At 35.5% G+C, this 15,379-nt stretch overlaps 1 protein-coding gene across 2 annotated transcripts in view; it reads left to right on the top strand.

Annotated features, from left to right (window-relative positions):
* The window catches only part of EML6 (EMAP like 6), a 117,076-nt gene that overhangs the window by 45,334 nt on the left and 56,363 nt on the right, over nt 1-15,379 (top strand). For both annotated transcript variants that reach the window (XM_072857558.1, XM_072857557.1), the window contains exons 6-10: nt 879-1,014; nt 4,991-5,192; nt 10,969-11,106; nt 13,745-14,001; nt 14,378-14,590. In XM_072857558.1, coding sequence (XP_072713659.1) covers nt 879-1,014; nt 4,991-5,192; nt 10,969-11,106; nt 13,745-14,001; nt 14,378-14,590 — 946 coding nt within the window. The remainder of the gene's footprint in view (nt 1-878; nt 1,015-4,990; nt 5,193-10,968; nt 11,107-13,744; nt 14,002-14,377; nt 14,591-15,379) is intronic.

The raw sequence follows: 15,379 nt of genomic DNA, 5'->3' as shown, positions 1-15,379 counted from the left end.
GAAATATCTTTGGCAAACAATAAACCCCTGTAGTATATTTGCAGAATTTTATTTCGATTCATTAGAATGATTAAATATAATCTCTTTCTATATAATGTGTTCTGTTTCATCCTTATAAATTATGGGGTTTGCCATGGCTAATATGCATTCTCTTGCCCAATTTCTAATCTCTGTGTAATTAATTATTAGAAATATTAATTTATTAAGACATTGAACAAGGCCACTTTGAAAACAGAGGTCTTCTCTTCATTGTATTACTTTCCATGCAGTTCAACTTGTCTCTTAACTGAAAGGTTTTCCTAATAAAATACTGAATCAGCAGGCATTCTGTGAGCTATTCCAGTGTAGTACAGCACAGTCATCAACAATGAGGCATTTTCAAAAATGAAGAAGAAATTCAAACTGTAATAGAAACTTGTCTTTCAACAAAGAGAATGAATTGACACTCTTTCAGTTCCTGTCAGATTCCAAATGATGTCTGAACTGAATTCATGAAAGAATGTCTCAATCACCTCTGCACCTGTAAGAATATTTGTATTGCTTGTTTGCTTGTTTTTGTTTATTCCGGGTAACTATTTATTTTAAGTGTTCCATTATTTATTTAATAGTCCTTGTAATAATACTAACTAACCCAAATTTCAAGTTCTGCAAATAGGCTATATCACTGGTATTTGTAGAAAAATTTCTACATAAATCACTAAAGTGGGAGCACTTGAAATAAAAGCATCCCCCTGTGTTTGCTGGTTTGCTTTCTGGATGGACAGCATTTTGCTGCCTAGCAGTTTCTAGCCTTTAACAAGAGTGTTCAAAAACGTTTGCTTTGTGTGTTTAAATTTATTGTAAAGAACTTTAAAACTTGTTATACTATTGGTTAACAGGCTGGAATTTTTAGTATGTATGCATGTGAGGAAGGTTTTGCCACCGGAGGGAGAGATGGTTGCATTCGGTTATGGGACACTGATTTCAAACCAATTACTAAAATTGATCTCAGGGAGACTGAACAAGGATACAAAGGTAATGAGCTATTACTTTAATGGTTTTTTATACATCTAGATAATGGATTATGACACAATTTAATTTGAAGCATGAATGTCTCTGCATACTGCTGATTTTTTTTATTTAATGACTTTATTTACTTTTGAGATCTGTATTCCCTTTTTTCTCTCACAATGATGTAGAGTTTTCTGCGTTTCATAGCATAAACAGAGGGATGCTTATAGTTGCTGCTCCCCACCATGCAAATACAAGAAGATAAGTAAAAACTAATTAAATACAAAAAGATAGGAGAGTGAAGTTAGCCAATCTTTAACTTAATTAATTGCAATTCATTTAATTAATGGAGATTTCTGGCACCCGATATTCAAAGATGCTGAGCATCTGAGCACTCCATTAGGTTCATTGGGAATGGTAGCACTTGGCATATTTAATAGAGAGAAGGTTATTAAATTCTTGACCATCATATTTGTGGAATCTAATCATGCTTCCTATTGGCTTAGTCATCACCTTATTTTATGATTAGACTTTCAGAGCACTTATGATCTCCATAGATCATAATGCATGCTTTATCAAGATCTTAGTCTTCTGGGAATTCTACACATCCATTTGGATTGATAGTATAGCAGTCTGTTTGCTGGCTTGAAGTAGGCTTTATACGCTTTCGGCAGCCAACTTTGTAATGGTTAGTGTTAATTTCCCCTGCTTCTTAGCTTATGTTTTTAGACCTAGTTTTCATATTAAAATTACCATTGGAATAGTCAAGAGGCCACTAAGAAGGATAAAATTTTCTTTCTCAATTACGGATATTTTGGCCTGTGATCTAGTAACAAGCTCATTCTGTTTATTTTTCATCTTACTTAAACTAGATCAGCTGATGATTCTAATACTTTTAAAATGCATAGGTTTGCAATATCTAGGCTCATCCAACAAGCAGACTGCCAACAGCCTTAGGTGAATGCTGCTCCACCAGTTTGCCATACTGTAGTGTAAACTGATGGAATTTAGCCCTCAAAAAAGTTATCAAAAACACCCAAACAGTAGTCCCTTTGCTCTGTAGTTCTGGCTTTATGGAGTTTTTTGCAGCCAGAATCATAATGCTTAACATTCATTTCTAGAAAACAATAGCAGTACCTTATGACCATTTACAGCAGCTTTGATCAATTTAGAAATACTTTCTAAAAATTGTGGAGATATAAGCCCGTACATGTGGGTTAGATCATTCTGGCTAATACCAGTCTTGCAGTCAGTCCGTTCCTAATAACAGTCAGAATAACATCTCTGAAGAGCGACACAGAGAAATCAGTGCTCACACGAAACATACATCTTCAGTCTTCTTGTTCTTTGTGAAATGATTCTGGGAGGGAGCTTTATCCCACATATTTGTGAGACCAGAGTAGAAGGAATTTTTTTTCTCTTATTGCTGCCTGGGATGTGTCCACACTCAATGCAAAACAGACTTTAGTTGACTTCAGTTACTTTTAATTGGCTGTAGTTATCTTCTTCTGTGGAAAATTACTACTTCAAAATTAAAACTTACATTACAGAACTGTAATGTATTCATAAAGGTGTCTTCTTCAGCACATTGTCTGCAGAAAGCACCTAGCTATCCTTCTACAGGTTGCCTAAGAAGAGATTTTGATCTTGATGGAAGTTAAATCAAGGAAGGCCTTACTGAAGGTGAATTCTCATTTGACGTGCTATGGAGTGATTCTAACTTGATGCTATTATTTCTATCATCTCCTAAATGCTACAGGGTACAGAATATACAGATGAGAGCAGCTAAGTAGAACCAGACGCCGTACATAACGGCAGCTGTATGGCTGAGACAGTCAATAGAGGTTTTTGCTATCTTCTTACTTGGCAAAAGTAGTAAAAAATTTCATTTGCAGAACGTGAATTGAGTTGCCATTTAGACTTCTATGTAAATGAACAAATTTTTAAAAATCGATTAGTTAATTGATTTCTAAAAACTAAAACTAGAACGCTGTCCAAATATTGTCTTCAAAGCATTTAAATCCTTCAGCTTTATGTTTGTTTGTCAAAATAAAAACATTGCCTGCTTTAATGGCAAGAAACTGACTTAAGCAAGTCTGCAAAATTGTATCAAAGCTTAGTCAAAGATGGTGTGCCCATGAGCATAATTGTTGAGACTAAATGAAAAGACATCACGATGTATCTCTGAAAAGTGCAATGGGACTGCTGGTCTGACTACAACTCTAAAAATTTAGGACCTCGGGGATGACTGCAGGTCATAAAATCCAAGCATGCACTTATACCCTGTCCCATAATTTTTTATCTTTTTCCTGTTTCAGGGTTTCTTCTCTCTCTGTGTTCTTTCTTTCAGTGTGATACAACTCTTGCCTGCAATGTTCCTGTTATGTCTCTGTCCTTTTCTGCTGATTCTGTCTCATATGTCACCCACTGATGATCACTTCCATTTAGTGCTTGCTACTAACAGACTGTGGAAATTTTGTTTCATTTTCAGTTATGTCAGTGGCACCGATTAGTTTAAGCACACATGTAACATCAAGCAGTGGTGGTAGCCTTCACTGCTTACCTATGACCTTCTGTCCCTCCTTTCCAATTACTTTTTCCAAAGCAGTTTGCAAAGGCATCAGCTTTCAAACTTAAAATGTCTTTCTAGGTGCCAGGAAGACGACTTCCCCCGCCGACCCGTATATACTCATTCATCAGTCATCCTGTACTGAAGAGTACTAAACACTTTTAAAATGAGATGCATCACCAGTAACAATCTGATCATAGGCTTGGCTTTTATGTTTAAATATACATGTATATTAGTAAAAGATCTGCTAATGGCTAATCTTTATGTGCAGTACATCACAGAAAACATTACCTTTCCCCCATCAAAAGATGTACTTGGTATTCTAAAACTTAACAATACCCATTTTCCACTTAACATCTGAACTTCATTCCTTGTATGGCCTTTGGTGTTCATCAAGTTTATAAGTCAAAGCTTCAGTAGAAGTTTTGCTAAGTCACGAAATGACATTGTCAAAATTAAAAGGTACTGGAAATGGACAAGACAATAAATGAAGATTCATTTGCCCTTCTCAAGAGATGACACAAAATGCCTACAATATATTTTCTTTATGTGACCAGTATTTAATTGAATTGTGTATTCGGTTCCAAAAGATGTTAAAATGATGACATGGTTGACCTTGACTACGTGACAAACGGATTTTTTTTTTATTCATTCACATCTCGCAGCACCTAGACCCATTATCCAAACTTTAATTTTCATATACTGGAACAGAAAATACAAACGCTGCAGGCAGTCAACCAGAGAATGCTATAAAATTGCTCAGCCTGTTAAGAGGGTATTTTTAAGCTTGTGGTTAGTAAAATTCCAGCTGCAAAGTTAGGATCAGATTTGTGGAATAAGATCAAGCTCTCTAAAAGGTATGCAAAGCAAGATTCTGTTGTTTTTTGGGGTTGGTTTTTTGGGGTGTTTTTTTTTTGGGGGGGTGGTGGTAATAATCAGTTGGGACAAAAATAGAGAAGTGTGATAACATGGGCACAAACCATTTAAATTCACCATTAAAATTTTATTCAACATTTTATTTAAATGTGCAGACAAGTAAAGTACTGAAAAAAGGAATAAAACCAGCTTCAGTCACAGGAACCTTGGCTAATCTAAAATTTAGATCTTTAAATCATGTGAAATTGAATTGTTTTTTAAAGTAAATTCCCAAGTTGTATGCAAAGCATGAGAACTTGATCCTTTGAGAAACTGGCAGCAGCAATGTTAGATACTCAGCATTTTCCCAGGATTGAGCCTTCTCTTTTTCTGTCAAATGGAGATAACTTAGCATAACTGTTTTGAGATTTAATCAGCTGTGATGTATTATAAGACTTCAGTGTCAAAGCATAACAGTTGTTAATATATTAACTCTTGAAGTCGTAATGATCTTCACTGTACTGTCATTTTGTCTCGTCATTGCCGTTAATCTAAGGTTGTTCTGTCCCCTGTCAGGTTTGTCCATCCGAAGTGTCTGTTGGAAAGCGGACAGACTTTTAGCAGGGACACAGGACAGTGAAATATTTGAGGTGCTAGTAAGAGAGAGAGATAAACCCATGCTGATTATGCAGGGTCATTGTGAAGGGGAGCTCTGGGCCCTGGCGGTCCATCCAAAGAAGCCTTTAGCAGTCACAGGCAGTGATGATCGATCTGTACGGTAAGGCTAGATCTTATTTATTTTTCATCTATTCATTCACGTGCACATCATTTTTTAACAAATGTCAAATTGACATGTTTGTTATTTATTTATTTTCTGGCCTTATGTTAAGACTCCATTAAGACAACCTTTTTTTTCCATGTTTTTCTTAGCAGCTTTGCTTTTTCTCTTCAGCCTTCATATTTGGGCTCCACACATCATTTAAAAGTAGTCGGAGTTTGTGTTCAAAACATGCTGGATTTATATACTCTGCTTTAAGTACTAGTTCATTACTGTTCTGAACAGCAGGCGTAGGTATCTAAATGGAGAATGGTCACCTCATACTTTTTTTCTGTTCATAATATGCAACAAGCCTAAAACCTAAATACCTTTGACCAATGTTTTACACGGCAGGCATCTGACTCAGCCACGAGTATTTAAAAAATCAGATCTAAAACCCATTCAATTAAAATGCCAGACAATGAGGTTAATGAAAATGCACTGTTTTACCCCAGTGAAAAAGATCCTTCAGAAGTTTAGTTGTAGCACTCATGCCTCAAAGCCTTTGTAGCAGAGATTTGAAATTTTGGACACATATTTGTGGAAGTTGTCACAAAGTCAAGGATGTTTCTTTTCCTGTCCCTGTTAAAATCTGGCAAATTGATAAGCCTCTGAAAAAACCTAAACATTTTTAATGTCCTTAGTAAGACTTTACTGTAAAGTCTGGAGGTTAAGCTAAGATTCTCACTGTAGTGGATGTACTCCCGTACCCACACAGCTGTTGTGTGTTATCTCATCTGGGCATGGACACTGCCCATTGTGACTAATAAGAATTACCTGTCATTAAAGAGATGGAGAATTTCCTGACTGCCAAAGCTACCCATGGGGGCTGGAGAGATTTTTGGGAGACTGGGTTTTATTATGGCAGTCTCCTGAGTCTTTCCTCATTGTGGTTCTGTCCTTGCCCTGAAACCCTACCCCCTGCAGAACAGCGCATACAATGGGGTTCATGACAGCTTGGTTTCCCAAGCTCTGATTCCCCTAATGTCCTCCTCAGCAGTTTCTCCTGACCCTACTATCCTAATTTCTACCCGCTCCATCAGGTTTTTCTCCAACCGTATGCCAGGTGGATCGTGACTGCTTTTCATCTTATATAGATAATTTGATTGCATATTTTCAAATCAACCCCAGGCAGTTACCAAACAGTTTTTCAGTTTTTATGGACTACTAGTCAACTTATTTCAGAAACATACATGTGGATTCTACCATTTGGCCATATTTCAATGGCAAAAGTCAATCTCTACCATACATACAGCTTCTAATTTATGCTCCTTCAGATTCCACATTATGATTCACCTCTGCCTTGAAGCTTGCTGGTCAGTTGGAATTTCTTTGTCCCTTTCCTTTCTATCTTTTTAATTGTACGGGTTTTCTATTCCTGTCATCCCTCATCTCTTTCTAACCATAATTAAAATCCAAATTGTGAAACTAACAAAACTGCCAGTTGTTCACTACAGTCACATTATCTCCATTTATTACACTAATGTGTAATAATACACATTAGTATTATTTCTTTCAGTTTGTAAAATGCATGGATAGTCTCTACTGCTTGGGTTTGTCAGCACAGTTTTATAGGCAAGCACAAATTCTCACCGCCTGCATTCTGGTAGGATGCAAGGCAGTTCTGAAACAAGAGCTGCAAAGCTGGCATTAGCGTTGTACTGCCCTCAAGCTAATAAGCCACGCTAAGACTTTGGATTTATTATCTTGGACTCATCTCTTGGTTAGCATGGTAATTCAGCTCTGGCTTGGAGCTGGATAACGTACTGCTGACTCAAAGTGCGCTTGGAACAAACTTGTGCCCCTCTATGAAAGGCTGTGCCAGCATGCTCTTTGTGCACATAAAGCCTTAATTAGTGGTGCTCTTATGATTCTTATCATTGTTATAGTTATTATTATATTACTGATGCCTTTGAACACTGCCATTCTGTAAAATGTGTGTTTGTTAACATTACAGGTATTTTACTGCACTATATCACACATCTATTTAGCTGTTTAGGCACTAGAGAATGTGAGATTGGAATTCTAGTTCAGACAGTGCTATTTTTTTATATACTAACGCTTCATGTGAGGAATTCCAGTGAAATATATAAATATTTTCATTAAGATAAAAAAGTACAGAAAAAGATTTCTTACAGGTTTTTTTCCAATAATAAAATTGCATTGACAGGAATGTTTCTATATTGCTGCTCATTGCGTAATTTTTTGTAGTATTTGGTTATCACATTATTTTGAAAAGAGTGGCTATATAATATAAATCTAAATTGTTTTACAAATAAAAGTATTTAGTGGGCCAGATTATATTCTCATGTCTAAGTGAGATGTCTAAATGAAAATGACCTCTGTAGAGTTAAGGGGAATTACTGTAGATTTTCCCTAGCACAGCTGAGAGAAGGCTCTAGCCAAATACAGGTTTCCTACATTTTAAACTTCAAAAGCGTATCAACTAGGAAAGCTGCCTGCTTCCTGTCTCTTACAACAGGAACAAAGCATCATTCTCATCTGAATGCTAAGAGGCATACAGAATTACTAATTACGTTTGTTCAATGGACCTCACACTTGTGTTTTTGTAATGTTGTGTTATAACGTCTAGCTGCAGGACCACAAGTAGCTGCTGTTCTAGCAGAACATCTCCACTACGCTGTCTGTCTTCTTGAATGATCTCTTTCTGTATTCCTGCATTTGTAAGAAGATTGATTAGAACCTGTTTTTATATGAATCCAGCTGAATATTTATATCTCTGACTTTTTGTGTGGAGCATTGTTCTGCCAATTGAATGAAACAAAGCAGCAGTAAAGCTTCTGTCATCAGCTATGGCTTTTTCTGCAAATGGAGTGGTTGCTAGTAAGCCTCTTGGGAGGCTGTAATCAGTATGTGCTCCAATAAACAGACTCATCTGGCAGGTATATGACAGAAAAGACTGGAATATTGACTAATAAAATAATGTTTCATGAGCCTGTTTGGGATTTTTAAACTCAGTCATTTAAACAAATGCATAGGAAAGTTGCCAAAGAATGGTTAAAACATGTCTTTGCCTTATTTGAAAATACATACACTTTATATATGAAAATGGCTTATTTATCTGGCTTTTCCAAAAACAACATGCAGAAGTATTTTGCCAGAAGAGATACTTTTTCTGTTTTCATAAGCAAAGCCAGCCTTTTATTTTGTCAGTTGTGTATACAAATGCCTGTATGTGTGCAAAATGCTTTTTTTTTCTGTTATAAAATTAAAAAGCTCATATTTGGAAGTACCCTTCTATTAATTCAAAAAGGTTTTTTTCTTAAAGAAAATTGCATTATTCTTCTTGCACTGCCATGTATTGCAATTACACTTCTAATATATTGGTCAGTGATCTACATGAAAGCAACATTTTGGAGGCAAATTTTATCCTGGTGTTTCCTTTGAAATCTTCCCACATCCTTTCTGGTTCATTCTTTATTGTATTGGGCTCATAGCTTCTCCCTAGCAAGGCTGCTAAGAATCTTGCATCTTATCTGCTTCTGTTTTGTCTTTGAAAACAGTTTTAGCATCCCACATCCATTTTTTTCACCAGGAAGTGGTACTTGCCATTTTTTCAGAGAGAAGCCTTTTCAAGTTCTTTCTCATCCTTGAATTCTCTCAGCCTAAGAGGAAATCAGCATCGTTCAGGGTTGTTGATTCCAGACTGATCCTAATAGCATTAACCAGACAAGGCCCAGAGGGTTTCTTTCTCCATGCAGGCAGTCAAATTCTATAATCCTTTTACTAAATTTATCAAACTCTATCTTTATTTTTTTTTTCTCCTGTTACTCTACTTCAAGGCTGTATCTAAATGTTCCTGCTGGGGTGGTCAGAAACCTCCTTCTTTTCAGGCTATATTCAATGTTCTGTTTATGCTGTTTGTTCTAGTGCCAACATGGTCCTTCAACATAACTTTTTCTCCTTCTTTGATGTCTATCCTACTGATGTATTTTTGGAAGCAATACTATCCCTTCCCAGCCTTTGTTTCACTAAGGTATAAAAGTTAAACTCTTTTGGTCGTCTTTAATGTGATGCAGTCTTCATTCTCTTAGTCATCGTAATAATCCTTCGCTGCATCTGTTCCTGCTTTTATTCTGATTTCTTGAGGTAACTTGTAAAGAACATGCCAGATGAGGTCACTGTGTGTTGTGTGCTATTGTTTTTGTGTACCTTCTGGAATAGCACCCAGGATGTATTTTAGGATCAAATTTCCTTTTTCCTATCTGCAACTCGCTCTAGTCATTCTATAATTGAAAAATAGTGTGAGATTTTACTTCTTTTTGCTGGTTCCACTTGTCTTTCAAGCTTACAGCACAGTGCTAGACATATGGTGCTGAAAGTATGGGCTTTGGTTAAATTTCATTCCATGTCTATTTGTTTAATCATCAAGAAACCTCTGTTTCTTCCAATATGATAAATCCATCTCTGGGTTCACAGTGCTTCCCAGCTTGCTGTCCATAGCAAATCTCATTAGCATTCTCATCTTTTGTGCCAGTGTCTTTAGTGAAAATATTAAAAGTTACTATTCCAAAGCTTGTACCTAGAAATCTCAGCAGTATCTTCCATCCAGCCTAATTGTTTCTTTCTGTAAAGCTTGCTATAAAACTTCATCCAGTATCGCATTACAGTTCTTGTACAAATTGTCATTTTCTTGGGTTTAGCTGATAATCACATATGCTACCAGTCAAATATTTTGCTGAATATTTTATAAATCTTTTACAAATGCATTAGGTTTATGACAGTCCTCAAAATACAGACAGTTGGGTACTGCTGACTTAATTTTTCTACCCCAAGAGGTCTTTTATGCATTTTCTTCCGTACTTTTAATTACTCTTTTCGTTATTTTTTTTTCTAAATCTTGCATACTACTGAGATCTGATTAACCAGCTTGTAGTGATCTGGGAAACTCCCTCCATTCCTTCTTAAAAATATAGGTACGTTATTTGCTTTTCTCCATCTTATGGCATAATTTATTAGTTGATTCTTTTTATTTAAAATTATGGAAATGAGCAAATCAGCATGCAGTTTTGTCTACTAGTTCATTCAGGTTTATGACAAGAAGATCCCATGGTTGGAATGTTTATGCTCTCTGAGTATTGCTTTCACTTTCAGTGAAAATTTCAGTCTGGTCTGCATTGACCCTTTCTGTCTACAGAAACTGCATTTTTTTTATTATTTGTCTAGGGGAATTCTATTATATCAGATAAGTAAAGTCTGGAGATAACACCAAATGATTATGTAATTTAGCTTCACCCTGTTTTCTCTTCTGCTATCACAGATATGTGTTCAGGTCTGAGGAGCCATCCCTGCTAGAACTGGGAACAGTAAAGACTCCTTTATTTTGAAAGACATTTGAACCTGGAACTTCATTTGAAAGTGTCTGAAAGCTTAATTTGATATTATTTGCCAAGACATTCAGTGCCACTGTTGGAAAACTCTTTGTCCATGTAATGATTCAGGCAGTCATTGTACACACCCTTTCTCTTGTAGATTGATAAGCAGTTTTGAGATTTTAAAAACTAAATTTCTGTAAGGCTATAAGCTCAAGTCAGTGAAATCATCCTCATTCCATGGTTGGAAAGGAACTCAATACATTATAAATTTTTAATATAAGGTGTGCATGCAAATGGGCCTTTACCAATTGAGTTAGACGTTTTGTTTTTACTCTTGATGATATTGAAATATTGTGCAGTCAAGAAAAATCTCTTGCTGCTTTCAATTTCCTTTGATGCAGATTATGGAGTCTTGCTGACCATGCCTTGATAGCACGTTGTAATATGGAAGAAGCAGTGCGGAGTGTGTCTTTCAGTCCTGATGGATCACAGTTAGCACTTGGAATGAAGGATGGTTCCTTCATTGTTCTTCGAGTACGGTGAGAAAATCTTTCATTAGTTTCTCATGTTAATGTTTTTTTTCCCCGAGTAACTCAAGACCATATTATAAAGTCTTTTATTCCTATAAAAAGAAAAAAATCGTTGGGTATTTTATCAGAAACAAAGAGTAAAAATTGAGCATATGCTTCCATAATATCACTTGGTGTTTTAAAAGGTGGTAGTTTGGCAATTATGCTTTATTTAATTCAAAATATTAGCTCTTAGTAATAATGTTGATAAAATTTAAGATTTTCACTTTTGGCTTTTTTTCTTTATTTATTCTGAAATTATACAAATGTTTTGTGAAAAGTAATGTGCGTAACGGAGATAACAACATAGTTTTGAGAGGGATCTCCTTGATCATATGGTTCCTTTCCTGCCGTATACAAGAATGGATACTATGCAAAATAATCAGTGATTGAAAGACATTTTTAAGCATTTGCAAGATATATGTGAATTCTATTTTTCATATTAGATGACAAGCTTTTTTTTGCATGAATGCATCGTATGCAGTAGGCGTTTTCTGTGTGGAATACTACTATGGAAGACACACAAAAGCAGGTGAAACATAAAATTGGCCATAGAGTGAAATAGCCAAACACAATAGCATAATTTCAAAACACATAAGCTATTTTAATTGATACTTGGAAGAGTTTACCACTTCCTTAACGTTATTCCATATGTTTGGTAAGCTTACATTTAAAATACTTTGAACTACTAGCTGATAGGAGGGAGAAGCCTGTAATTGATGGAAGATCTGTGAAACCCCTGTAATGTTCTGCTTTAATGACTTCTACAAAACTTAAGTGATCTGTTCATGTTAATTTAAAATCCTTTTCAAAGACTAGTATTTATCTAAAGAAGTTAATCTTCTTTGTCTCACAGTAATCTTGTCTTTGCTAATTTGCCTGATACCTAACGTTATTCATGATTCAGCTGGTGGAGACTGATAATGATAAACCCAGCATTATTCCTGAAAGAGTGGCAACACCCTTGTGTAAGGCCCTGAATGCAATTGCTTCTCCGTCTGTTCCTTTTCTGTGACAGATCTTCTGACGGGGTAACATATCCGCAGCCCATGAGCCAGGCAAACTGGGCGATGGCAATGTGTTTTGTTGGCATTTTTTTTGAATCATTTACTCAGCAACATGAATCTTTGTTCTCCTTTTTCTTGGCCATGAAGGATCTGGATCTGTGGAATAATCCAGAGAATTAGCTGCTCTTCTCAGTAGCAATATTTACCACTTGGAAATAGTTACATTACCAGTTTTCAGTAATAAGACAGAGCTAAGAATATTTTTTTTTTTCCAAAACGCTTTTTGAAGGAAAAAATGGCTATGAATAAATAAGAATTTTGCCAACAAAATTTCTACTGTTACTGACATTTTTGAGTTTCCCCATTTTAAGATAAAGTTCTAACAAAATTATTCTGTTAGTTTTTTGTAAGATCCTGACCGTCTGTAATATTAATCTTTCAATTCATATCAGCATGTCCCAGAAATCTCTGTCTTCAGTTATGGATGATTCTCTTTTCAGGACTCTGCTTTTAACCAGTACTATGTATCAGCATTTTTAAGATATATTAACAAAATTTATTGTTTTTTAAATAAATTCCAGTCTTTTCATAAATTTGATGCTACTAGCAGTAATTAATTAAAGCAGAAATCAGGAAAAATATTTTAAAAGCTTAAAATGGAGACTAACAGAAGTATGACATCTGCAGAAGACTCTTCCTCTTAAAATTTCCTTACAACCCAAATGTATAACCTGGTATGGATTGTCTTTGTAAATACAAAATTAATGGCACTGAGACTTGGCTCATTGTTCAGTCAACTCAGGGGAAGATTTCTTTTTTATTTAATTTAGTTTTAATTCTTTCCTCATGGCCAAAGAATTTGGGGAAACCTACTTGCAAAAATTTTGTCTGCATTCACTAGCGTTGCAGGTTTTGGTTCCTTGATTGACAGGAAAGGGGGTTATATCAAATATAATTTGACAGGGAAGAACTGAATATTTTTTTGAAAACTACACTATATAGCTGTCTTGATTTTTTTCAAAGACGCATGCAAGGTATTGTCACTTCTGTTTTTCCACTGGCGGGTGATGGTGGTGGTGCTGGAACCCCCAAAGCTGTAGCTAACAGGTCATGGCATGTGGGATTAATCATATCTAACTTTACCAGTCTAATTGTTAGCCTCTAATCAAAACTGTTTACCTGTCTCCCCAGAAGAGTCAATGTGGAGAAAAGAGTGTCTCCCAAAGGCCATTTCCACATGGTCTTGTGAGAGACAGGGTAATTGCTCTTTAGATGGAACTCTCTTTCCATTGTCTATGTTAAAAAAAAATTAAGTCTGGTCTGGACAGCTAACTATTTACAGATAAAATTAGGTGAATAGAATGAAGAGTATCATTGACAGGTAAAGTTGTTTCTAAATTTTGCTTTAAAAGTACGCTTATAACCAATGAAAGCAATAGGAACTTCTCAAAAAAAAGATTTTTTTTTTTTTTTTTTTTTTGTGAAATGTGCTTTTTGTTGTACAAATTATTCAGTGCATCTGTCTTCGTATTTGTCTTAAATATTTGTGGATTGCATGTTCACAAGTTTACAGTTCACATTTTCACTATTGGTTCTTGCAGAGACATGACAGAAGTTGTTCATATTAAAGACCGAAAAGAAGTAATCCATGAAATGAAATTTTCACCAGATGGCTCTTACCTTGCTGTGGGTTCTAACGATGGCCCAGTGGATATCTATGCGGTTGCTCAGCGATACAAAAAAATAGGAGAATGCAACAAATCTTCTAGTTTTATAACTCATATTGACTGGTCTGTGGATAGTAAATTTTTGCAAACCAATGATGGCGCAGGAGAGAGACTGTTCTACAAGATGCCTTGTAAGTTTACAAGTGGCTCCTGTTATGAACAAGTAAACTTCAGTGTTGATTTGAAGAGAACAAGAAAAATACAATATAAGTACATCTGCAAGCAGAGTTTCTTGACTGGAAATTACATAAATATCTAACGTTTTTCCACTTTTTTATGTTTTTAACATGTTTATGTGCAGCTGCATTAGAACTTGTAAGATGTTTGATGGCGTCAAATGCCACAAATGTGAGATTATACTACTTTAAAGTAAAATTGTGAATCTTTAGGGTTTATTGAGATTAAAAGACTAATCCCAAGAAGAATACACAGATAAATGTGATAAAAAGAAATGGAGTTTACTGAGAAACAAATGATTAAGCAGATTATTCATTTGCATGTTTTCAGCTGGGAAGCATCTAACTAGCAAAGATGAGATCAAAGGAATTCACTGGGCCTCATGGACCTGCGTGATAGGGTCTGAAGTGAACGGAATTTGGCCAAAATATACAAACGTTACAGATGTCAACTCTGTGGATGGAAATTACAACAGCTCAGTGCTAGTGTCTGGAGATGATTTTGGGCTGGTTAAATTATTCAGATTTCCATGCCTAAAGAAAGGTAAGATAGTACTTTGTATTTCTGAAGAATGTGGTATTTACTTTGATACCATATCAGTATTTTTTCTAATGGTGGCTTTGATTCTTGTGTGTAACTCAAATTAGTGTGTGCACAATTCATATTAGTATTAATGGGCATAAAGATGAGACTTTAACCCTCTAGGTATCTAGTGATTTCCTGCCAATGTATATGTACTTGTTTTTAGAACTGTTGAGAACATATAGTTTAGCATGTGCTTATTCTGATATTACATTTTCAGAAACTAATTCAGCAAGACTTTACATCACATCAATCGTATCAACACCAGACGCACTACTATAATTCGTCCAAATTTATGCCAGTAACAATTCCAGAAACTTCAGTAGGGTTTCACTGCCTGTTAGCGTGTGTCAGTGTAGCTCTGTGTGAATTACTTGCTTCGTCTCTGTAGTAGGCTTTTAACACAGATTTTTTCCTCGGTATTTGCACTGTACCATGCATAAAGCCAACAAAACTAAATAAAACGTTTTGGCTTTCCATGACCTTCAGTGTTTAATTTGATATCATATCAGTATATTTTCTGATAGTGAATTTCAATTTATGTGTATAGTACACTACACAATACATGTGTATAATTCACATTAGCAGTAATGGCCATAAAGGTGAAAATTAAACCCTATGTGGATCTGGTACTCCCTGCCAGGATTTAAGTGCTTTTCAGAAAACTGAAGTGAACATATTGTTCATATTATTTTATGCCATTTATTTTTATTTTAAAATTAGTATTAGTATCAGCATATCAAGAGGCAT

Source organism: Ciconia boyciana, chromosome 3 (genome assembly GCF_034638445.1).
Source record: "Ciconia boyciana chromosome 3, ASM3463844v1, whole genome shotgun sequence".
NCBI lineage: Eukaryota > Metazoa > Chordata > Aves > Ciconiiformes > Ciconiidae > Ciconia > Ciconia boyciana.
This window is presented reverse-complemented; position numbering and strand designations above follow the sequence as displayed.